The 26,480-nt window shown below is 44.0% G+C and overlaps 1 protein-coding gene across 1 annotated transcript in view; it reads right to left on the bottom strand.

Annotated features, from left to right (window-relative positions):
- Window positions 1–1,258: 1,258 nt before the first annotated feature.
- The window catches only part of LOC120029423 (kinesin-like protein KIF19), a 73,039-nt gene continuing 47,817 nt past the window's right edge, over window positions 1,259–26,480 (bottom strand). Inside the window, 15 exon segments of the mRNA XM_038974637.1 lie at window positions 1,259–1,380; window positions 1,547–1,766; window positions 1,963–2,357; window positions 2,877–3,000; window positions 3,189–3,294; window positions 3,505–3,668; window positions 3,825–3,946; window positions 5,757–6,027; window positions 9,441–9,639; window positions 9,865–10,039; window positions 10,793–10,949; window positions 11,344–11,466; window positions 11,682–11,828; window positions 16,184–16,378; window positions 19,265–19,390. Coding sequence (XP_038830565.1) covers window positions 1,259–1,380; window positions 1,547–1,766; window positions 1,963–2,357; window positions 2,877–3,000; window positions 3,189–3,294; window positions 3,505–3,668; window positions 3,825–3,946; window positions 5,757–6,027; window positions 9,441–9,639; window positions 9,865–10,039; window positions 10,793–10,949; window positions 11,344–11,466; window positions 11,682–11,828; window positions 16,184–16,378; window positions 19,265–19,390 — 2,646 coding nt within the window.

The raw sequence follows: 26,480 nt of genomic DNA, 5'->3' as shown, positions 1-26,480 counted from the left end.
GAGAATGTTGATGTACTGGGTCCTGTTTTCTATCATGAGTGCCAGTCTGTTTGTGTTATCATGCCAACTCTCTGTCACTCATTGTGATGCCAAACATTTTGCACCACAATGACAGTAATTAAGATGACAAGAGCACAGATCTGGGACCAGGCTAGCTGTTTTCTCCATCCTCTAAATACTGTCCAGGACTTATTTGTAATTTAACTTCAAAGCAACAAGGTTGGATTGACCCAAAAACAGCTTCCTGACTGTCTATAAATTAGATTTCATTAGTTAACATTTCTTAAAAATCAATTCATTCATTAGCTTGATGTAACATTGAGGCTTCATCAGCACATTATCATGATAATAAGCATTTAGTGTCATCAAAGCAGTATGATGTAGTCTACTAGTCTATTGTTGCGCAACAATGAGTACCGTCTGCTTTACAGCATAGGCCCTTACCACTCAGGTTCTACAACTGCCACATTTGACACATTGGTTGTGATACAACTGATATTTTTGTGATACAACATAGTTTGTCTGCACCAGAAATGTGTACACAACTATTGTGCGGTGAGAGTCCACAACGCTTGTGTAATTATTTTTACGGAGTAAGACTCATGTGCCAAATCATTTGTACAACCCGAGTGTGTACAGAGCCATAGTAGCGGTCAGTGGTGGCCACTGGACGGTCACTCACAGGAGCACTTGAGCAGTGGAAACGAGGGAAACAAGAGGGAGCAAGGAAAAACAGTCACAGTGTGTCTGAAATGGCAACCTATTCCCCATATAGTGCACTACTTTTGACCAGGGCCATTTGGGTGCCATTTTGGACTCACTCACAGACAGAAGAGTCATCTTTGGAGACTGTGATGGTGAGGTATTCAATCCTCTTGTCTCGGGGCATCATCCATCCTATTAGTGTCTCTCTCTGTAATCAGCACGAGGAAAAGCTAGGTCTCTGGGTTCAACGTACAGCCAGTGTGGAGGTCACAGCTCAGAGGTCACGGGCCAGAGGGCATTGGGGGCCTCAACGCTGCAGGGTTAGACTGGGCTGCGGGCCAATCAGGAGCATGAAGGTGGAGACTGGAGAGTCCAGTTTTGTACAGTCCAGTCCAGTCCACATTCTCAGGGTCAGCTGATTAGGGTAGTGCTGGTGTTGGGGGATCCTGTGTAAGAAAACCCTGGGTCGTGTCCATTAGGCATCAAACATTGCTAAATGTTTTCCATTCCATTCCCTAATGAACATGACCCTAGAGTGGCAGGCTAGTAGCCCTCAGTGCCTGCGGGTGCGCTGGCCTCCGGTGCCTGTGGTGGTGACGTAGAGTAGGGGCTGGCGCAGCTGGGACGCACGCTTCAGGTTGCTCAGATGGACTGGGGAGGACTCTGTGATGGGGCCTGTAAAAAGCATTAGAGCCCTGTTTACGAACAGTACAGTATGTCGATATATTTCATTAGCTACACAGTAAGGAGATAAGCCAATATCCAAGGGCAATTCATCCAATTTGTCCTGATGGTGGTGCTGTGGGTGCCATAGGGCTTGAACCCCGCCATGGCTGTTTGCAGCAATATTTTGTATTTTTTAATCTAGAGGTGTAGGAAAAGGGAGGCTGACCTGTTTGGTGGTTGTTGTGGGGCAGCCGGACCTTGGTGAGAGGAGGGACCCCCCTGTGCTGTGGGCGTTGCAGGGGGGCCTGGGGCTGGCCGTTGATGTGGAGGTGGGGGTCTGAAGTGCTGTCCAGTGGGCGGACACGTTGGGCTGCCATGGTCTTAGACTGAGACAGCTGAGCAGGGGGAGGGATTGAGTAGTGTGTTAGGGCTGATATCATGTAGGCTATGTACTGTAACGTTGTCTGCGGTTGGAGCCACTTTATATGTCTATGTAATTCAATCAATCACAGCTGCTGATGACTCTACTAGCATACATTACTGAATAATCAAATCCTTCTCAGGGAGCTAGATAATGAACACGCTACGTACTGCTTGACCTGTGACCTCGAATGAGCGGGAGCGTCTCTTCCGGCGGCGAGCCTCGAAGTCCTGCTCACGCAGGGTGGGGTTTAGGTTCTTGGGGGCGGGCTGGCGGTTGCGTGGGCGTGTCCACGTGCCCTGGGAGCCAGGCCCCTCCCCTGTGCTGCTGGATAGGTTCTCATCTGAGGTAGCGTGGCGGAGCTCGGGGCTGGGCTGCCGGCCGCGAAGCAGGGCCAGGCCCCTAGGGGGCGCCTCGCTCAGAGACAGGCTGCTCTTGTGCTTCTTGGGGTCCAGGGGGGAGGGAGGAGGGGGCAGCCTCAGGGCGTCTACTTCCAGGGCTTTGGAGCGGCGGCAAGCAGCCTTCACTGCGATGTTGTGGATCCCTTTGAGGATCTGCTGCCTCTCTGTTGAATCAAGGGAGACATTTGATTAGTAGGAAATCGAGACAGAGGTTCTACTACGAACGCATCTAGTACACCAGCATCCTGACCTAATGTAAGATATTAAAATATAAACGTTATTCTCCCCAATCGTCCCTAGATCATATAACGGCTATATTCTGTATTCCATCAGTTTGTGGTCTGTGCCCACAACTACAGATGTAGGATCTTAATTTGATCACCCTGTTGCAGGAGTACTTTCCAGGAAATGTAACTTGTAGTGTATTTAAGGTTTAAAAAGGCTTCTAAAGTTTGTAATTTCCACTTTGAAATTTCAGACTTGATTTTCCCTTACGACAAATGTATCAATCTCTACAAAAATGTCCATTAATTATAGTCCACATAATAATTCACATGACCTGTTGCTGCAGGATTATTTTCCCGCTGTAGCAAACTGGCTCAAATTAAGATCCTACATCTGTACCCAAAGTACTCCCTATTCCGTAACACTCCTGTCTGCTGTAGCCATTGGGGGTCGCTTACCCTTGCGTGTGAGGGGGGCATCCTGGCCCGTCTCGCTGCTCTCGGGAGAGGAGTCCAGGTGACTGCTGACACTGTGGCTGAGGTGGCAGTAGCTCAGAGTGGTCTCTGGAGCCAATGGCTGCAGCTGGAGAGGACATGTGGCATTATACTCACACTCTCATAGGGGAGTATGTACATATGAAACCTGGTAGAAATGTTGCCCTGATATGGCTGTAGCCTCCATTAATATGGAGTCTCCACACTTCAGGTGTAATGGCAACAGCTGTATCGGCCCTAGTATATATCACAGTGTGGATGGTACGGTGTTCTCACCTCTCTGTTCCCCTGGCCGTTGATGTGGATGGGAGGAGGGGTCATCACAGCAGAATGTTTCATCTGTCTGGCATGGGGAATGCTCTTAAACACCCGGTTGTTGTCTCTGTGAGAGGCAGCAGGAAGGAGGTAGGGGGAAGGAGAAATATAGATAGAGAGCGAGAGAGAGAGAAAGAACGACAGAGCGAGAAAAAGTCAGTTAGACGAATGTCCTTCTATAGAAGGATAAGATGGAGATACAGACTAAAGTGTTTGTTCCTCCTAAACCAACCACCACCCTCTCTCTCCCACCCTCCCAATCCCTCTGTCCTCTTACCCTTCAGCCTCAGGTAGGATAGGTGGCAGGGTGTGTCTGCGGGCCTTGGCCCTTCCATGCCTGGTCTCTGAGCCCATGGTGCGAACGCTCTCCTGGTCTGAGTCCACGTCCTGCAGCAGGCCACGACCTCGGCTGGGTAGGCTGATCTTGGGCAGGGAGGCCTCCTGGAGACAGCAAATGGTAGAGGAGGAAGGATACATTTATATATTATAATTGTGTGTGATCTCGATTTCAATCTTAATCACGTGCTCTATCTGAGTCCAGTGACCTTGTCCAGGGCTGTTAATGTGTGTGTGTGCATGTGTGTATCTGTTGCCTACCTTGAGTGTGCATCCAGTGACCTTGTCCAGCGCCATGGCTCTGTCCAGGTTCCTCTCGTCCAGCTCTCTCATGTAGATCCCATACAGCTCCTGAAGGTGGGGGGGCACCAGAAGGCTGTGGTCTGCAACAACACAACACAGGTTAGAATACTAGTCACACTACAACACAACATCAACTATGTTAGAGTGGTCATACTACAACACTAAACATACAACTACGGAAGAGTATTACGGCCAAGTAAAGAGAAAAAATAAATAAACAGCAACGGGTGGTGGTAGTTGGATATTTTTTTTTTGCACAATAGTATTTAAAGTGGCAATATTTTGACAATAAACTTGAAATGTAATTATGAGAATAAAGCCAACATTTTTTGAATAAAGTCACAGTTAAATTTCAAGATTAACATAGGGGATTTGGTTAAGTGCATGTCTCCCTGGCTCCCTGTTGATGTGCGCTCCACTGTTGAAATGTCTGAGTTAGATGACATGGTGAAACTATACTTTAGAATTGGCTTTAGTAAGAAGTAAATCCTTGCACTTTTAATACATACAATGTAGTAACCATATTATTAATAGTATTAGGACCTGGATAAGGTTGTGCCACAGATTATTTTCAGAAGGATGAACCATGGTTACAGACATAGGTAGAGGGGCGGGTTGTGTGTGTATGCAGGTGTGTGTGTGTGTGTGTTTGGGCGGTAAAAAGTAGCGGCAAAACAAACAAATGGCCATCAATCTAATGATCTAATAACTCGCACACACACACAATTTCAGACTAAAGGCATACACTCTTATAACGGCAATGGTGAGCACTAACAAACAAAAACGTTCTTGCCACTGTCACTGAATGCGAAGAGAACTGGGGTTTGGGGGCAGCCCTTGAGCCCGACAGGGACACGCAATCCTACTCCATGCAATCCGTGACCTACATTCACAAGATAATAAACTGGCTGGCATAGGCCTGAGGCTACTTCATTGGAAGTGTAGCATACATAAAACACCATCGATTACGCACACATTTGTAAATTAACCTTTCGACATATAGGCTGCTGGCCTAGCTGTTACTCTCTAAAATATACTATGCACGATGTTGGCATACGCAGGGGTTTGAGGATAACATTGTAGCGTTGCGTGCATCAGGGACTGATGTCTCTTTGCAGTCTGACCACGCACCATGGCCGTTAGAATGGTATTACTTTGGGGATACCGTGTGTGTGTGTGTGACGCCTGTTTGAACGAGTGTTTTAGATGCTCCTGCCACACACACCTGTCTCTACCTATGCATGTAATCACACAGACAGATAAAATACCTCATCAGAGCCCGTGTGGTTTATCCTTCTGAAAATAATCTGTGGCACAACCTCTTCCAGGTCCTAATAGGCCTACTTATAATAATATGGTTATTATGTCCTAAAAGAGAAAGGATTTCCTTTTTACCAAAGCCAATTCTAAAGTATATTTTCACCAGGTCATCTAACTGCAGGCATTCCACGGTGATGTGCACAGCAACAGTGAGCCAGGGAAACAAGCAGTTAATCAAATCCCCTACTTTAATCTTGAAATATAACTTCGACTTTATTCTCAAAATTTAATTTCAAGTTTATTGTCGAAATATTGACACTTTGTTGTATAAATATTGACACTTTATTCACAACATTTTATTTAGACTTTATTCTCAAAATATTTATTGAAGTACCCTCCCCGTAGCTGTTAATTTATTTTTTCTCTTTACTTAGTACTAATACTCTTCCCTACACAACATTTAATTGTTACACATTCAATCAATCTCACTGCGTTTGCAAGATCACTAAAATGTAGACCCTGGATAGTGACTTCTAGATCTCCTCTACAAAAATACTGAAGTCTGAAGTCTATAGCTATTGTAGTAAAACAAATGAAGTAGTGTTTGTTTACGGTGCTGTTTGGACACACCGTCAATGAACTGTCTCTGCTGCTGGATGATCTCGTCACAGAGGTGGCGGTGCTACTCGAAGCGCTGCACCACACAGTTCTTCTGTCGGATCACGTTGTCTTTGAGCAGGGCGTGGGACTGCATCTTAGCGTTCTCGATCTCCAGCTCGTGGACCTTACAGAGGAGGCCCAGCACCTCCCTCTGCTCCTCGCAGCTCACCCTGCGAGGAAGCAGCTCCTCCAGGCGCCTGGCCCGCTCGCGCAGCTCCACAAAGTGGCTCTCTAGCGATGCCTACAGGACATGAGGACAAACAGCAGGCAGGGCTTAATGGAATCCTCACCATAGTAGGCTCTCATCATGGTACACGTGGGTCTACTGTACAAGGGGAGGCTGGTGGGAGTAGATGAAATGGAATAAACCATTGTAAACCATGTGCTTAATACCGTTCTATTCATTACAACCCAGCCATGACAATGAGTCCGTCCTCCAATATCTATTATCACCGGCCACCTCTGTACTGTATAATAGAGAGCAATAGTAATGGCTGCTTTTAGTAAGCACTAACAGATGCTAACTCCGCCATGGATCGTTGGTCAATGCCTATAGGGAAATGTATGTTTTTTTTGGATAAATACCAAAAATAAAGTATGTGATTAACACAGGTTTAGGAGATCTTATATGTTTTGTTCAGCTATTTTGAAGCATTTATGTAATGAAAACAAGCACAAAGCGCATAAAGGCTTCATAATTCATAAAGGTCACATTAACTTACTGATATTACAGTGCCTGTGGGTGGTAGGTACCATAGCAGTTAAGAGCATTGGGCCAGTAACCGAATGTAACGGTTTTCTTCCGTTGGTGAAGGAGAGGACCAAAATGCAGCGCGGCTAGTGTTCAACATGTTTAATAAACAAAGAGACGATAACGTGAACACTATACAAAATACAAAATAACAAACGTGAAAACCGAGACAGTCCTATCTGGTGCAGAACACAAAGACAGAAGACAACCACCCACAAACCCCAACACAAAACAAGCCACCTAAATATGATTCCCAATCAGAGACAACACAAAACACCTGCCTCTGATTGAGAACCATATTAGGCCAAACATAGAAACAGACAAACTAGACACACAACATAGAATGCCCACCCAGCTCACGTCCTGACCAACACTAAAACAAGTAAAACACACAAGAACTATGGTCAGAACGTGACACCGAAAGGTCCCTAGTTTGATTCCCTGAGCCGGCAAGATGGAAAAATCGGTCATTCTGCCCAAGTTAACCCCCAACAACTGCACCCAGGCGCCAATGATTTCAGTTAAGGCAGCCTCTCTGATTCAGAGGGATTGGGTTAAATGCGGTAGACACATTTCGGTTGAATGTATTCAGAGCTGTGCAGAAGCCTAGGTATCCCCTTTCCCTATAGAAAGTCTACACCCTGTTGAATCTTTTTCACATTTTGTTGCGTTACAAAGTGGGATTGAAATATATTGAATTGAAAAGATAATTCAACAAATCTTTTACAAATTAATAAACATTTTAAAACGAAAATATTGTCATTGCATAAGTATTTACTCCCTTTGTTTTGGCAAACCTAAAAGAGTTCAGAAGTAAAGTATTGCCGAACAAATCACATAAGATATATGGACTCACTCTGTGTGAAATAGTAGGGATTGACATTACTTTTTAATGACTACACCTTTCTGTGTCCCCCATACATACAACATCTATAAGGTCCCTCAGTCAAGTATTGAATTTCAAGAACAGATTCAACTACAAAGACCAGGGAGCTTTTCGAAAGCCTCATAAAGAAGGGCAGTGATTGGTAGATGAGTAACAATAACAAATCAGCCATTGAATACTCTGTATCTTTAAGGATGAAAAGAAATGGGATGGAGCAAAGCACAGGCAAAATCCTAGAGGAAAACCTGCTTATGGTTTATGGTCAGATTTGCCAAATGGAGGGCGAGGGAGAGCTTTGAATGAGTCCGTGTGTGGAGTAAAGGTGGTCTAGAGTTTTTTATTTTTTGTGGGGACCTTCAGTCTGCACCAGACACTGTGAGGGGAATTCACCTTTCAGCAGGACAATAACCTATAACTCAAAGCCAAATCTGCACTGGAGTTGTTTACCAAGAAGACAGTGACTGTTCCTGAGTTTTGACTTGAATCTGATTGAGAATCTGTGGAGAGACTTGAAAATTCCTGTCTAGCCACGATTTCCAAAACCTTGATAGAGCTTGAAGAAGTTAGAAAAAAATAATATTGCACAATACAGGAGTGCAAAGCTCTTATGAAACTTACCAAAGAAGACTCACAGCTGTAATATTAGTGTTATAATATTATTTTTCATTCATCTTAGAGAAATAAATGTTTCTTCCGCTTTGACATTACAGAGTATTTTGTGTAGATCTTTGACAAAAATTACAAAGAAATCCAAGGGGGGTGTATACTTTCTTTAGGAACTGTATCTAATAGAATTGACTTGTCTAGTTAAATAAAGGTAACAAAAAGAAAATAGAACAAAATGCATGCGATCTCCTAAGCCTGTGTTAACCTCAGACCTAATTTTCAGGCTTTATACATTTCAGGTTTTATACATCGACCAATGAGCCATGCATGGCGAACTCATTTCCTTTATTTAGGACTACAAGCTCTGTTGTCTGGTTTACAAGGTAGACTCAGCAATATGACATAGATGCAGAAAGTAAACAGCATAGTTGCTACATTTTTGTAACAACTAAGAGCGTTGAAGCTCTACTTCTCCGCTGTTTTGGTCCAGGGGCTACACCATGCTCTAACAGCAATAAGCGAACGCATGCACATGTGCAGATACTGCGTGTGACCGTGTAAGAGTGAAGTCTTGCATCTCGCTCATCTCAATGTCTGCGGTGCTGCTCGTGGCAACGTCATTTCACTGAGTCTACCTTTAAGCTGAGTCTACATTAAAACAGTTTCTATCTCCAGGCCATCAGACTTTTTAATAGTCACCACTAGCCGCCCAGTATCCTGTCCTGAACTTTAGTCACTTATTAGCCTGCTACCACCCGGTACTCAATCCTGCACCTTAGAGACTGCTGCCCGATGTACATAGTCATTGAACACTGGTTACTTTATTAATGTTTACATACTGTTTTACCCACTTTATATGTATATACTGTATTGTAGTCATGGATCATACTATATAAATACTGCTGAACACACCTTTTATATTCATATAATGTTTATACACACCATGATATATCTATTTATATTCTAGACTCTAACTTTGCTCTATATTTCTATATTCCTTTATTTTTAGGATTTGCGTGTAATGTTTGGTATTGTTAGGTATTACTGCACTGTTGGAGCTAGAAACATAAGCATTTCGCTGCACCTGCAATAACATCTGCAAAATATGTGTACGCTACCAGATTTGATTTGAAGCTGAGTAGCCTAAGCCAGGGTTTCCCAAACTCGGTCCTATGGCCCCCTTGGGTTCACTTTTTGTTTTTTTTGCACTAGCACTACACAGCTGATTGAAAATAATCAACTCATCATCAAACTTTGATTATTTGAACCAGCTGTGTAATGCTAGGGCAAAACCCCAAAACCTGCACCTACAGGGAACCCCTGGACCGAGTTTGGAAAACTCTGGCCTAAGCTGTGTGTGTGATTCTGTAGTTCCCTCTAGAGGTGAGAGCGGGGGACTACAGTAACCTACCTTCTGTTTGCGTATCTTCTTTTGTTCAGCCATGAGAGTGACCAGATTCTCTCTGGCCATGGCTACTTCCTGGGTCTCAGTGCTGTCTGGGGGAGACTCAGGGCAGTCAGAGTCCTTCTCACTCTCCTCCTTACTGAAGCTCTCCTTCCTCCTCTCCGCACGCCACTTCCTGCGACGACGACTCCGCTCCTGCTCCCAACTACAGGAGGGCACAAACAACAGGGGTTGAGACACACTTATGTTAACTATCACAGTCATTTAACTGCTACAGGTAAAGGCTAAAGGTATAGAGGCAGTGGTATGAGATTATTGTAGGTCTCAAATGGTACCCTATTCCCTATATAGAGCCCTATGGGCGCTGGTCATAAGTAGTGCACTATATAGGGAATAGAGTGCCATTTGGGACGCATCCTAAGACACATACTCTGCGATGGTGAGCAGGTGTTTGGAGGTGTCCATCTGGATCTCCATGTTGCTGTTGTCCAGCTCCATCAGGCTCCTCCTGATCTCCATCTGGCTCCTGAAGGCCTCTAGGAGCTGTTCCCTCAGCTGGTCCATCTCTGCCCGGCTCGCCTGCGTGCTGTGGGCCTGCACCTCCGCTGCGTTGGTGGCAGTAGAGGAGAGAAGTGTTATTGTCTGTTGGAGGCACACACACACACACACACACACACATGTTTTGTTCTTCTATCCTCGTGGGGACCTAAAATTAATTTCCATAGTGGGGACCTAAAATTAATTTCCATAGTGGGGACCTAAAATTAATCTCCATAGTGGGGACCTAAAATTAATCTCCATAGTGGGGACCTAAAATGAATCTCCATAGTGGGGACCTAAAATGAATCTCCATAGTGGGGACCTAAAATTAATCTCCATAGTGGGGACCTAAAATGAATCTCCATAGTGGGGACCTAAAATGAATCTCCATAGTGGGGACCTAAAATGAATCTCCTTAGTGGGGACCTAAAATTAATCTCCATAGTGGGGATTTAAAATTCATTTCCATTACAAATCCTATTTTCCCTATACCTAACCTTAACCCAAACCCTAAATCCTAACCCTAATCCCACACCTAACCCCTAAGCTTAAAATAGCCTTTGTCCTCATGGGGATGTGGGAAATATCCCAATGAGGGAGAATTTTCCTTGTCTTATTATCCTTGTGGGGACTTTTGGGGATTTAGGTCCTCACAAAGATAGAAGAACCAACCAACACACACACACACACACACACACACACACACACACACACACACACACACACACACACACACACACACACACACACACACACACACACACACACACACAGTGAGGAGGCGGGGGAACAATTAGAGGTCAAGGTAAGGTCATTACCCTGGACATGGCGGATGTCAGCTCGGTCAAGGTTGAGCTGACGTCCAGCCTGATCAGCGATCTTCTTTTTGAGCCGCTGGATCTCGCTGCGCAGGTCAGAGATGATGTTGGTGTACTGAGCGATGTGGTAGGACACGTTCAGCAGGTTCCTCTTTACCTGGAGAGAGAACTGTGTTATAACACTGTAATAACTGTGTAATAACATGTTGGTGTACTGATGATTTAGTAGGTTCAACAAGGAGGAACCTATTGATAAACTATGAAGCCTAATATTGACTGGTTTGGTGCTTTGTTATAACTGTGTTATACTGCAGACTTAAAGGCATCTTTAACTTGCTCTTTTTGGGGGGGGGGGGGTATACGCTGGTTTACTCTAAATCCCTTAGTGATAACTGTGTTTAATTAAAAAGGGTTTTTAAAATTACATTTGATTGGTTGATTGATTGATTTGAAAATTGAAAGATCGGAGAAAAACTTCAGTTGTCCCACACCTCAGTGATGGAGGGAAGGCAGAAAATGTTTGACGTGCATTGTGTTGTGTATTAAGTCACCCGTGTGCGGATACTTTTGGCACGGTCGGCGTAGCTAAGTGTGTTGCGAGACTCCTCGAAGGCCAGGGAGGCAGGGCTAATGTGGGCTATCATCACCGTGCGACTGTTGCCGCCCAACGAATCCTGTAAATCAAACACATAAGAACAGGAAGTGAATGAATGCAAGTGGAATGCAGAATAATGTGAATGATGAAAAAATACAGCAAAAAGTTGTACTGTACTGTTTTGTATTGTATTGTTTCATATGGTATGGCATCGTATTGTAGTGTAGTGTATTGTATTCATAAAGCACGTGGCAAGTCAGGTCAGTTTGTCTTAGACAGGTTGCCGTACTGTACCTTGAGCAGGCGCGTCAGCTTGCTGTCCCTGTAGTTAATGTATTTGTTGCCGTGTTTCTCACTCAGGGCGTTGATGCAGTTACCCAGAGCCAGGAGGGAGCGGTTGATGTGGGCTCCTTCTTTTAACCTCTGACCTCTGTTTTGTGTCTGGGAGAGAGAGAGGGAGCAGGTTTAACCTCTGACCTCTGTTCTGTGTCTGGGAGAGTGGGAACAGGTTTAACCCCTGACCTCTGTTCTGCGTCTGGGAGAGAGGGAGCAGGTTTAACCCCTGACCTCTGTTCTGCGTCTGGGAGAGAGGGAGCAGGTTTAACCCCTGACCTCTGTTCTGCGTCTGGGAGAGAGGGAGCAGGTTTAACCTCTGACCTCTGTTCTGTGTCCGGGAGAGAGGGAGCAGGTTTAACCCCTGACCTCTGTTCTGCGTCCGGGAGAGAGGGAGCAGGTTTAACCCCTGACCTCTGTTCTGCGTCTGGGAGAGAGGGAGCAGGTTTAACCCCTGACCTCTGTTCTGCGTCTGGGAGAGAGCGAGCAGGTTTAACCCCTGACCTCTGTTCTGCGTCCGGGAGAGAGGGAGCAGGTTTAACCCCTGACCTCTGTTCTGCGTCCGGGAGAGAGGGAGCAGGTTTAACCCCTGACCTCTGTTCTGCGTCTGGGAGAGAGGGAGCAGGTTTAATATCTGGCCTCATGTTCCAGAGGATCAATTTTGCTGATCAAATTGACTGATCTACAAATAATAAAAAGAGTGGTTATTTCGGGTGCAAGGTGATTTGTACGTAAATCAGTCAGTCTGTCTGCACTGCAGTCATTGACGGCAATGTAGTCGATCTTGAACATGCAGCCATTGTCTCTGAGTTCCAGGCCAAGACGGATACTGTCACAGTTAACCAGCAGAGGGCGCTCTAACCTTATTTTTCTCTCTGCCTGCTGTGACATTGGAAGTCTCCAGTATTAAAAAAATCTATGTTTTATAACCGCTTATGAGTTACTATGGACACTGTCAGTGTCATAACACAATATAAGTGTATTATAATGCATTATAAAGGATATTATTATATACACTACCGTTCAAAAGTTTGGGGTCACTTAGAAATGTCCTTGTTTTTGAAAGAAAAGCACATGTTTTGTCCATTAAAAATAACATAACATTGATCACAAATACAGTGTAGACATTGTTAATGTTGTAAATGACTATTGTAACTGGAAACGGCAGATTGTTTAATGGAATATCTACATAGGCGTACAGAGGCCCATTATCAGCAACCATCACTGCTGTGTTCAAATGGCACGTTGTGTTAGCTAATCCAAGTTTATCATTTTAAAAAGGCTAATTGATCATTAGAAAACCCTTTTGCAATTATGTTAGCACAGCAATAAAACTGTCCTTCTTTAGACTAGTTGAGTATCTGGAGCATGGGCGTTTGTGGGTTCGACTACAGGCTCAAAATGGCCAGAAACAAAGAACTTGAGAAACAGAAGCCTCACAAGTCCTCAACCTGCAGCTTCATTAAATAGTACTCGCAAAACACCAGTCTCAACATCAACAGTGAAGAGGTGACTCCGGGATGCTGGCCTTCTAGGCAGAGTTGCAAAGAAAAAGCCATATCTCAGACTGGCCAATAAAAAGAAAAGATTAAGATGGGCAAATTAACACAGACACTGGACAGAGGAACTCTGTCTAGAAGGCCAGCATCCTGGAGTCGCCTCTTCACTGTTGACGTTGAGACTGGTGTTTTACGGGTACTATTTAATGAAGCTGCCAGTTGAGGACTTGTGAGGCGTCTGTTTCTCAAACTAGACACTCTAATGTACTTGTCATCTTGCTCAGTTGTGCACCAGGGCCTCCCACTCCTCTTTCTATTCTGGTTAGAGACAGTTTGCCTTGTTCTGTGAAGGGAGTAGTACACAGCGTTGTAAGAGATCTTCAGTTTCTTTGCAATTTCTCGCATGGAACAGCCTTCATTACACAGAACAAGAATAGACCGACAAGTTTCAGATGAAAGTTATTTGTTTCTGGCCATTTTGAACCTGTAATCGAACCCACAAATGCTGATGCTCCAGATACTCAACTAGTCAAAAGAAGGCCAGTTTTATTGCTTCTTTAATCAGAACAACAGTTTTCAGCTGTGCTAACATAATTGCAAAAGGGTTTTCTAATGATCAATTAGCCTTTTATAATGATAAACTTGGATTAGCTAACACAACGTGCCATTGGAACACAGGAGTGATGGTTGCTGATAATGGGCCTCTGTACGCCTATGTAGATATTCCATTAAAAAATCTGCCGTTTCCAGCTACAATAGTCACTTACAACATTACTGTATTTCTGATCAATTTGATGTTATTTTAATGGACAAAAAAATGGCTTTTCTTTCAAAAACAAGGACATTTCTAAGTGACCCCAAACTTTTGAACGGTAGTGTATGTGCTTTATAGAAAGTGTTACCAGTCTTTCTACATAAAGAAAACACTTGAGTAAATGAGGGATACAAAGTACATTGAAAGCAGGTGTTTCCAGACAGTTGTTGTTCCTGAGTTAATTAAGCAATTAACATCCCATCAAGCTTAAGGTCATGTATACAAATGCCCTGTTGCCCATTATTTTGGCTACCATGGCTAGAAGACGAGATCTCAGTGACTTTGAAAGAGGTGTCTCAAAAGAGCATAGGGGGTTTAAAGTGTGTGTGTGTGTGTGTCACCTGATCACAACCCAATTAAACACTTATGGGAGATTCTTGAGTGGTGCCTGAGACCGTGTTTTTCACCACCATCAATAAAACACCAAATGATGTAATTTCTTGTTGGTAGAATGGTGTCGCATCCCTCTAATAGAGTTCCAGACACTTGTAGAATCTATGCCAAGGCACATATAATCTAATCTGGTGGCTCGTGGTGGCCTAATGCCCTATTAAAACACTTTATGTTGGTGTTTCCTTTATTTTTGTCATTATCAGTACATTTTTACTCTCTAACTCAAGGGAAAACATCCCTTCTAAAGAGGTAGTGGAACCCCCTCTATTCTCCTACAGTATATCTAAAAAGACTGGTGGCCTTTAGTCTATGGTATACATCCATAGAAGAGCCTAGCTGGTTAACCTTTCTAAAGGTTTCCATGGTAAATAAGTGTTCTCTCCATTCAGGCATGATTGCATGTTTTTCTCATGGGTATAGTACACTACTTTTGATCAGAGCCCTACGGGCCCTGGTCAAAAGTAATGCACACAATACAGGGAATAGGGTGCCATTTGGGACAAATGGTGTATAGGAGACCTGGCTGGTTTAATATGGATGCTAATCAAACAACATTCATCATGAATGACATGTCAATGTCTGTGTTGGTTAAGCGCTTCGCCTTAATCAGAATGTCTACAGGAAGCTGCAGCAACTAATTGGAGAAGCAAACGGCTAATATGAAGCCTTCAGTGTTCATGGGAAAAATTAAAAGCATAACAAATGTGAAAAGGCCGGCTATCATTTGAAAACATTAGTACATGCCCTATGTTCCTCCAGGAACGAAGAGGATTATGAAACTAAGTAAATGTGAAAAAGGTTTATAGTTAATACTTTTGTGTCATATACTGTGTCAAACGTTCCCAACTAGTTCACAGAAGACATTGACTACGTCCCAAATGGCATTCTATTTCCTATATAGTGCACTACTCTTTGACCAGGGCCCATAGGTCAGAAGTAGTGCACTATAGGGAATAGGGTTAGTTTGCCATTTGGGATGCTGACATTCTGTTAGCAGTATTGGTTTGACTCCAATTGCAATCTGTTCAACAAAAGTAACTAGCACCATAAAACTGTGCTATAAAAGTCACGGTAAAGTCACAGCACATCAACTATATCAGCCATTTTGTAATAATTTATAACCCTGACATAAGGAAGATGTTGATAGAAGGTAAGAATTACATAAGCGGTGCCAACTATAGGGACATTAACCTCTTCTTTCCCTCATTGGTGGGCAAATCATGGTCTAGAATGTAAATGTATGGTGCTTTACACTGTGAAGGGCCTTTATTAAAGTGTCCTATAAACTTCAGGGTTGCATACAAATGGCCCCCTATTCCCTACATAGTGCACTACTTTTTGATCATGGCCCTATGGGTGTTAGAGCAAATATAGGGAACAGAGAGCCATTTGGGATGCAGACTTGAGGTTTATAGGTTCTCCACTTCGCTCTAGGACAGATTAATAGCGGGAAGGGGGTTGATAAAGTGACAAAAACAGTGCTCCTATGTACTGTCGTAAAACATGGCTGTCAAACGACCAGAGGAGACAAACAGAAAGAGAGGACCAACTCAACCGACCCCCTCCCTCCCACAAGTAACAGACCATAACAAGAGGTGAAAAAAGGACACAGAACAGGCATGTTTGCAGACAAATACACACACACACACACACACACACACACACACACACACACACACACACACACACACACACACACACACACACACACACACACACACACACACACACACACACACACACACACACTTTTGTACCTGTGAGGCTCGTTCGGAGCCAGCAAGGTCGATCATGAAGAGGCGTGCGAAGCGGATCTCCTGTAGAAGGTCTCGACAGCGGCTCGTCTGCCTGACAGCCACCTGCAACACGGCGTGGGACCGGGACGATGTCTGGTTGGCTGCCGTGGGCTCTTGGGTACGCTGCTTATTACCCTTCATCAGCAGCTCCATGATCTGGCAGGAACAGTCATTCAACTTTATGTAGCTCTATGTAGATCTAATGTCATTTTTATGACGTGCTCGTAGATGTGTGATGTACACTGAAAAAAATGCTGGGTTAAAAACAACTCAGCGCTGGGTAAATAATGGACAGAACACACGTTGGGTTATTTTGAGAGCCAGTAGAGTCAACTATATGGTTGTTTTCTTTGATGCCTGGAGGCGTGGCTTAGTAGTGGCGTGGCTTTCAGATAGCTATTGTTTTCCCCCCTTAAGAGTAAATGTCATTCCGGTTAATCTGGTCTGTTGTATTGTCATCACATGTTAAGGTTGAGCACTGAATTTTGTGTAGCTTTTGTCACTTTTGTAGTGTTAATGAGGCTTACATGAGTAGTTCCTCAACTCCCAATGTTGGGATAGTTACAACTTTGGCATAATATTTAAATAATAATATTACAAAATGTATATATAAATATGTAATGTGCATAACATTTATGTGCATTGTTCAAACTTAACATGATGAACAGGATTGACATTTACTCTCACGGGTGCCCAAAAATAACTATTGGAAAGCCATGCCCCAACTAGACCACACCTTCTGAAAATAATCTATGGATTACATTAAAAAAGATCCAGCTGCTGGGTCGACCCAGGATAAAAGTGAATAAAAACCCAAATGATGGGTAAATAAACCCCTGTTTGGTTAATCTGGTCATTTTTAGGAGGCGTGGCCTATTCAGGCTTTCAGATAGTATTTTTTATATATATATTTTTTGGTACTTTTACCCCTTTTTCTCCCCAATTTTGTAATATCCAACTGGTAGTTAGTCTTGTCCCATCGCTGCAACGTACCTACGGACTCGGAAAAGGCGAAGGTAGAGAGCCATGCGTCCTCCGAAACACGACCCTGCCAAGCTGCACTGCTTCTTGACACACTGCTCGCTTAATCTGGAAGCCAGCCGCACCAATGGGTCGGAGGAAACACTGTCCAGCTGGCAACCGCTGTCAGCTTGCCGGTGCCCGGGCCGCCACCAGGAGTCGCTAGAGCTCAATGGGACAAGGAAATCCCGTCCGGCCAAACCCTCCTCTAACCTGGACGACGCTGGGTCTCCAGGTCACGGCCGGCTGTGACACAGTGATGCAGTGCCTTAGACCGCTGCGCCACTCGGGAGGCCTCAGATGGTTCTTTTTGGCCACCCGTGAGAGTAAATGTCATTCCTGTTTGTAAGTTTGTTCACTGGAAATTTTTATTTTCCTTCAATTCTGTTGCACATTACATATTTTAACAAACATTTAAACATTTAAATATTATAACAAAGTGAAATAGGCTCTAGCCGAGAGGAACTCATACTCTTGTGTAAGCATCATAAAAGCTACAAAAGTGTCAGTGCTCAACCTTAACATGTGATGATAATACAACAGAACATGAACCGGAATGACAGTTACACTATATATACAAAAGTATGTGGACAGCCCTCCAAATTAGTGGATTCGGCTATTTCAGCCACACTCGTTACTGACAGGTTTATAAAATCGAGTACACAGCCATGCAATCTCCATAGACAAACATTGGCAGTAGAATGACATTACTGAAGAGCTCAGTAACTTTCACTGTGGCACCGTCACAGGATGCCACCTTTCCAACAAGTCAGTTCATAACATTTCTGCCCTGCTAGTGCCGTCCAGGTCAACTGTAAGTGCTGTTATTGTGAAATGGAAACGTAAAGGGGCAACAACGTCTCAGCTGTGAAGTGGTAGGCCACACAAGCTCACAGAACAGTATTGCCAAGTGCTGAAGCCCGTAGCGCGTGTCCTCGGTTGCAACACTCACCACCAAGTTCCAAACTGCCTCTGTAAAAAACATCAGCACAAGAACTGTTCGTCTAGAGCTTCATGAAATGGGTTTCCATGGCCGAGCAACAGCACACAAGCCTAAGATCACCATGCACAATGCCAAGCGTCGACTGGAGTGGTGTAAAGCTCACCGCCATTGGACTCTGGAGCAGTGGAAACGCATTCTCTGGAGTGATGAATCATGCTTCACCAGCTGGCAGTCCGACGGATGGGGGGTTTCATGGTTCAGGGTAGGGCCCTTATTTCCAGTGAAGGGAAATCTGAACACTACAGCATACAATGACATCTAGATGATTCTGTGCTTCCAACTTTGTGGCAACAGTTTGGGGAAGGCCCTTTCCTGTATCAGCGTGATAATGCACCCGTGCACACAGTGAGGTCCATACAGAAATGGTTTGTCGAGATCAGTGTGAAAGAACTTGACTGGCCTGCACAGCCCTGACCTCAACCCCATCGAACACCTTTGGGAGGAATTGGAACGCCAACTGCGAGCCAGACCTAATCGCCCAACATCAGCACCCAACTTCACTAATGTTCTTATGGCTGAATGGAAGCAAGTCCCACGCAGCAATCTTCCAACATCTTGTGGAAGGACTTACCAGAACAGTGGAGGCTGTTATAGCAGCAAAAAGGGGACCAACTCCATATTAATGAATGAGATGTTTGACGAGTAGGTGTTCGCATACTTTTGGTCATGTAGTGTACTCTCACAGGTGGCCAAAAATAACTATTTGAAAGCCACACCCCTACTAAGCCATACCCCTACTAAGCCATGCCCCTAGTCTTCTGATTTGACCCGGTGGGTCATAGCTCAATAACCCGAGTAAGTGACCCAACTTGCTGGGTCAAAATGACCCAACATGTGTTTTGTCCAATATTTACCCAAATTGAGTTGTTTTTTAACCCAGCATTTTTTTCGAGTGTAGGCTTCATAATATACAATATACTGATTTAAAATAATGTATGGATTGTGTATGTATTTTATGTACTGTATAGTGTGTGATCTTGTAAAGCATGGAGTAAGTGTTCCTAGGTGTGACCAGTCACCTCTCGGGCGTTGATAGTGGAGACCTCTGTGATGCCAGCCACCTGGATCTCTCCTTTAGAGTCCTCTCTCAGGTCCAGGAACCCAGAGGACGGGTTGAGAAGGTCCCGGATCATCTCGTTGTAGATCTGGGAACATAACACAGGGAATGGTCAGGAGAGTCAGGAGGTTTCTCCTCAGCTTCCAAATCACATCTCAAAAGCTCAACATTCAAGGAATTGTTAGATCCAAGGAATTCTTATATCCAAGGATGTTATAGTGACAGTTGGGAGAAACATTAGTGAAGTTTCCATTGGAGAGTTTTCTTTTTGAGTTGTTGACACAATGGTTTTGGGACATGTACATGGAAAATACCTCTCGCAAAGTGGACACACTTGAAAGGTCTAAAACCGGTACTGTACATACTAACTCTTTTGTTGTTTTACTGACTCCAGCTAGTCCGACTTGTTCTTTGACAGTCTGTCGTCAGCAGCTCAAGTTGCTTTCATACAGGCTGATCATTGTGTGTTGACTATGATTTCACGTGGAGAGCTCTTATCCCCACATCAACAAAGTGACAACCGGGAATAGAGGGAGAGAGAGAAAGAGAGAGAGAGAGAGAGAGAGAGAGCGAGCGAGCGAGCGCAAGAGAGAGAGAGACACCACTGGGAGACAGACAGATGGGGATAGGCTGGGATGTGTGGCGGCTGGGGAGGGTAGAACATAGTGTGCCAGTAAAGAAAACAAAAAACTACTGTCCTGCAGAGTAGGCTATCCTTGTTCATAACCAACCCCAGCACCACAGGACCACTCTAAACTCACTCAAGGGGGAAATAATGATTGAGACAGACAGGAGAGTGTTTATCCAGTTATTCTTACCATCTAAACACTTTCATTTCAGGTGAAGGGGAAAAAACACATCTCCTCTCATTAGGGTAGTAACATACTGTATGAACAGAGGGTAAAAACATAGGAATTTCTCATAGAATAGAAGCTGAACTAAGTGCATGGGTGTTAAAAGACTACGTACGCGTATGCATGTGCTGTTGTGTGCATACTTGTATTTAGTTTATGTCTGTGTAATAACAGGTGAAACAGGAGGCTGATTTGAAAGAGCAAGTGAGCAGAGAGAGAGAGAGCAGAGAGCAGATGTGAGTATGGTTTTAGCAGGGCCATAAAACAACACTGAACCTTTCTGTGTAGTGATAGGAGGGCTGAGAGAGGGCAGCAGCAGATCAGCAGGTTGCTCCCTAGAGGCCAACAAGACAAACACGCACTATGTCACAGTACAGCCATCACAGAGCTGGACAGGACTACAGTATGAAACGTATGCTATAGGCATCCAGTGTTACCTTCAACTTTCTTAATCATGTGTTGCTACTCTCTACTACTGCACCCACCCATTTATTGCAGAATATTTTGTAAAAGAATAGCTTGTAGTAGCGAGTGTCAAACTTCAAACCAATGGCGTCGTGCCCTTTGTATGTCTTCAAGGCTCATTTCTTCCAAACACAAGGACTGTCGCTGATTCTACTCTAGATTTTTTTTTCTGGTGTACGTCTTAGGCTGATTAAGCATTCTTTCCATTTTTGTTATTTTAATAAAAGGCTGTCTATCATCTGTCACTTTCTTTCTCTTTCTGCCTAGACGAAGACAGGAGGAACAACTGAATCTCTGCGTGCGTGACTGTTTGCTTAGAAGGAAGCCATATTCATGAGAAGGTTGCTACATCAGTCCTTGTCAAGGCTTCTTTCATTATGGTGATTGACCTGGAAAGAAATTGGGAATTAATTGTACAAAAGAAGCACAATGGTAAACTATGATTGCAGACAAAAGGAACCACTTTCAAATACTGACAAAGTAGTCAATAAGTATTCAACCCCTTTGTTATGGCAAACCTAAATAAGTTCAGGAGTAAAATGTGCCTAACAAGTCACAAAATAAGTTGCATGGACTCACTCGGTGCCCTAACAACAGATATAATCCACATAATAACACATTTCCGTTTGTTGCAGGATTACTTTCCTGCTGTAGGAAACTGGCTCAAATTAAGAACCTACATATGTACCTCATCTTTGTATCCCACATGTACAATTATCTGTAAGGTCCCTCAGTCGAGCAGTGAAATTCAAACACAGATTCAACCACAAAGACCAGGGAGGTTTCCATTACCTCGCAAAGAAGGGCACCTATTGGTAGATGGGTAAAAAATGTAAACATTGAATATCCCATTGAGCATGATGAACTTATTAATTACAGTTTGGATGGTGTATCAATATACCCAGTCACTACAAAGATACAGGCATCCTTCCTAACTTAGTTGCCGGAGAGGAAGGAAATCGTGCAGGGATTTCACCATGAGGCCAATGGTGACTTTAAAACAGTTACAGAGTTTAATGACTGTGATATGAGACAACTGAGGATGGATCAACAACATTGTAGCTACTCCACAATATTAACCTAATTGACAGAGTGAAAAGAAGGAAGCCTGTACTGAATAAAACATATTCCAAAACATGCATCCTGTTTGCAACAAGGCACTACAGTCATACAGCAACAACTACAAAAAATCCTGAATACAAAGTGTTTTGTTGGGGCAAATCCAATACAACACATTACTGAGTACCACTCTCCATATTTTCAAGCATAGTGGTAGCTGGATCATGTTATGGGTATGCTTGTAATCGTTAAGGACTGGGGAGTTTCAGGATAAAAAAAGGAATGGAGCTAAGCACAGGTTTAGTCTGTGCTTAGTCTGTGCTTATATATTTATTATTATATTTGACCTAAAATACAAGGTCAAATATACACTAGAGTTGCTTACCAAGAAGACATTGAATGTTCCTGAGTGTCCGAGTTACAGTTTTGACTTAAATCTACTTGAACATCTATGGCAAGACCAGAAAATGGTTGTCTAGCAATGATCAACAGAGCTTGAAGAATTTTGAAAAGAATAATGGGAAAATTTTGCACAATCCAGGTGTGGAAAGATCTTAGAGACTTACCCAGAAAGACTCACAGCTGTAATCGTTGCCAAAGGTGCTTCTACAAAGTATTGACTCAGGGGTGTGAATACGTATGTAAATTAGATATTTCTGTATTTAATTTTCAATACAGTTGCAAAAATGTCTAAGAACACGTTTTCTCTTTGTCATTATGGGGTATTGTGTGTAGATGGTTGAGATAAAACATTTTTTTTTTATACTTGTTCTATATTCAGGCTGTAACACAACGAAATGTGGAAAAAGTCAAGGGGTATGAATACTTTCTGAAGGCAATGTATCTACACGAGTATCAACCTGAACTGTTGAATAAACAGAAATGCAGTTGTGGTTGTAAGTTAGTATACTATAAGGTCTACTAGTATACCTGATAGGTATCAGTCTGGTGTTTTCTGTACTGACCTTACTGATCCCTGGTTTACAGCCTGTGTTGGTAATGTCTGCTCAGTCAAACGACCTGTCCTGACTTGTCATAGACGCTTGCTAAAACATTTTAATGAGCAAGCCTTCCTTCATGATCTGGCCTCTGTAAATTGGTATATAATCAGCTCGATCCCCTCTGTTGGAGACGCTTGGACCTTCTTTTTTGATATTTTGTTAACAAATACGCGCCCATAAATAAAATGAGAATTAAAAACAGGTTCAGCCCCTGGTTCGACTGTGATCTGGCAGAGTTACTTCACGTCAAGAATTCCATTTGGCAAATCGTTGATACAGTTTTCAGGCTGACTGGATCTCGTTCAGGCAAATTAGAAATAAGTGCACTCAGGTTATCTGGAAGGCAAAGTTAGTTACTTTAAGGAGCAGTTCTCTTTCTGTGGGTATAACCCCAAGAAGTTCTGGAAAACAGACCTGGAGATAAATCCTCCTCCTCACAGCTGCCCATGTCTCTTAATGTTGATGACGTGGTTGTTACTGACAAGGAGCACATGGCTGAGCTCTTTAATCACCACTTCATTAAGTCCGGATTCCTATTTGACTCTGCCATGCCTCCTTGCCCGTCCAACGTTTCCTCATCTCCCACCCCTCCTAATGTGACCATCCTCGATGCTCCTCCCTCATTTTCCGCTGCCCCGCTACAAAGTTTCTCCCTGCAGGTGGTCACTGGGTCCGAGATGCTAAAGGAGCTCCTTAAACTTGACCCCCAAAAAACATCTGGTTCAGATGGTTTAGACCCTTTCTTCTTTAAGGTTGCTGCCCCTATCATCGCCAAGCCTATCTCTGACCTTTTTAACCTGTCTCTCCTCTCTGGGGAGGTTCCCATTACTTGTAAGGCAGCCACGGTGCTTCCTTTATTTAAAGGAGGAGATCAAGCTGATCCTAACTGTTATAGGCCAATGTCTATTTTGCCCTGTTTATTAAGTGTTGGAAAAACGTGTCAATAATCAACTGACTGGCTTTCTTGATGTCTATAGTATTCTCTCGGGTATGGGGCTCCAGAGTGGCGCAGTGGTCTAAGGCACTGCATCTCAGTGCTAGAGGGGTCACTACAGACCCTGGTTTGATTTCAGGCTGTATTACAACAGGCCGTGATTGGGAGTCCCATAGGGCGGCACACAACTGGCCCAGCGTCATCCGGGTTAGAGTTTGGCCGGGGTAGGCGTCATTGTAAATAAGAATTTGTTACTAAACTGACTTGCCTAGTTAAATTTAAAAAAATACAAATAAATATGCAATCTGGTTTCCAGTCAGGTTATGGATGTGGCACTGCAACCTTAAATGTCCTAAATGACGACACCATTGCCCCTGATTCTAAGCAATGTTGTGCTGCTATTTTTATTTACTTGGCCAAAGCTTTTGATACCGAAGACCATTCCATTCTTGTGGGCCGGCTAAGACGTATTGGTGTCTCTGAGGGGTCTTTGGCCTGGTTTGCTAACTACCTCTCTCAAAGAGTGCAGTGTATAAAGTCAGAAAATCTGCTCTCAGCCACTGCCTGTCACCAAGGGAGTACCCCAATGCTCGATCCTAGGACCCATGCTCTTCTCAACATAGCTCAGGCAGTAGGAAGCTCTCTCATCCATTTATATCCATTTATATACAGATGATACAGTCTTATACTCCCCAGATTCTGTGTTAAATGCTCTACAACAAAGCTTTCTAAGTGTCCAACAAGCCCTTAACCTTGTTCTGAACACCTCCAATGCCCCTCTCCCCACCGGTGTGAATACTACCTCTGAGGGTTTAGAGCTTGAGGTAGTCACCTCATACAAGTACTTGGGAGTATGGCTAGACGGTACACTACCCTTCTCGCAGCACATATCAAACCTGCAGGCTAAGGTTAAATCTAGACTTGGTTTCCTCTATCATAATTGCTCCTCTTTCACCACAGCTGCCAAACTAACCCTGATTCAGATGACCATCCTACCCATGCTAGATTACGGAGACGTAATTTAGATCGTCAGGTAAGGGTGCTCTCGAACAGCTAGATGTTCTTTACTATTCGGCCATCAGATTTGCCACCAATGCTCCTTGTAGGAAACATCACCGCACTCTATTCTCCTCTGTAAACTGGTCATCTTGTAAACCAAGACCCACTGGTTGATGCTTATTTATAAAAACCCTCTTAGGCCTCACTCCCCCCTATCTGAAATACCACCTGCAGCCCTCATCCTCCACATACAATACCGTTCTGCCAGTCACAGAACAGGTCTGACGAGGCCGACGCGAACAATATACTGCTTTCTCGGGAACAGGCCCAGATCCCCGTGATTTGCGTGAAGGGGAGTCGGAAAAAAGGGTCCGGAGAAAAAGGGTCCGGAGGGCGGGCTGCCTTCTGAGAATTCGTAGGCGATCAAATAAACCCCCACTTCCTTCCATTCTGCTAGCAAACGTGCAATCTTTGGACAATAAAATATATGACCTTCGCGGAAGATTAAACTACCATCGGGACATTCAAAACTGTAATATCTTATGCTTCACGGAGACGTGGCTGAACAATGACACTATCAACATACAGCTGGCTGGTTATACACTGCACCGGCAGGATAGAACAGCAGCATCTGGTAAGACAAGGGGCGGTGGACTATGTATTTTTGTAAATAACAGCTGGTGCACAATATCTAAGGAAGTCTCGAGCTATTGCTCGCCTGAGGTAGAGTATCTCATGATAAACTGTAGACCACACTACCTACCTAGAGAGTTTTCATCTGTATTTTTCGTAGCTGTTTACATATCACCACAGTCAGAGGCTGGCACTAAGACAGAATTGAATGAGCTGTGTTCCGCCAATAAGCAAACAAGAAAACGCTCACCCAGAGGCGGTGCTCTTAGTAGCCGGGAACTTTAATGCAGGGAAACTTAAATCCGTTTTACCAAATTTCTATCAGCACGTTAAATGTGCAACCTGAGGGAAGAAAACTCTGGACCACCTTTACTCCACACACAGAGATGCATACAAAGCTCTCCCTCGCCCTCCATTTGGCAAATCTGACCATAATTCTATCCCCCTGACTCCTGCTTACAAGCAAAAATTAAAGCAGGAAGCAGCAGTGACTAGATCAATAAAAAAGTGGAGCAGATGCTAAGCTACAGGACTGTTTTGCTAGCACAGACTGAAATATGTTCCGGGATTCCTCCGATGACATTGAGGAGTACACCCCATCAGCCATTGGCTTCATCAATAAGTGCATTGATGACGTCATCCCCACAGTGACCGTACGTGCATACCCCAACCAGAAGGACCGAGCACGCCCCCATTCTCATCGATGGGGCTGCAGTGGAGTAGGTTGAGAGCTTCAAGTTCCTTGGTGTACACATCACCAACAAACTAACATGGTCCAAGCACACCAAGATAGTCGTGAAGAGGGCACGACAAAACCTATTCCCCCTCAGGAGACTGAAAATATTTGGCATGGGTCCTCAGATCCTCAAAAGGTCCTACAGCTGCACCATCGAGAGCATCCTGACTGGTTGCATCACTGCCTGGTATGGCAACTGCTCGGCTTCCGATCGCAAGACACGACAGAAGGTAGTGTGAACGGTCCAGTACATCACTGGGGCCAAGCTTCCTGCCATCCAGGACCTTTATACCAGGCGGCGTCAGAGGAAGGCCCTAAAAATTGTCAAAGACTCCAGCCACCCTAGTCATAGACTGTTCTCTCTGCTACCGCACGGCAAGCGGTACCGGAGTGCGAAGTCTAGGTCCAAGAGGCTTCTAAACAGCTTCTACCCCCAAGCCATAAGACTCTTGAACACCTAATCAAATGGCTACCCAGACTATTTGCATTGCCCCTCC

Source organism: Salvelinus namaycush, chromosome 35 (assembly GCF_016432855.1).
Source record: "Salvelinus namaycush isolate Seneca chromosome 35, SaNama_1.0, whole genome shotgun sequence".
Classification (NCBI taxonomy): domain Eukaryota; kingdom Metazoa; phylum Chordata; class Actinopteri; order Salmoniformes; family Salmonidae; genus Salvelinus; species Salvelinus namaycush.
Note: the sequence above shows the minus strand (reverse complement) of the source record. Positions and strands in the feature narration are given on the sequence as shown.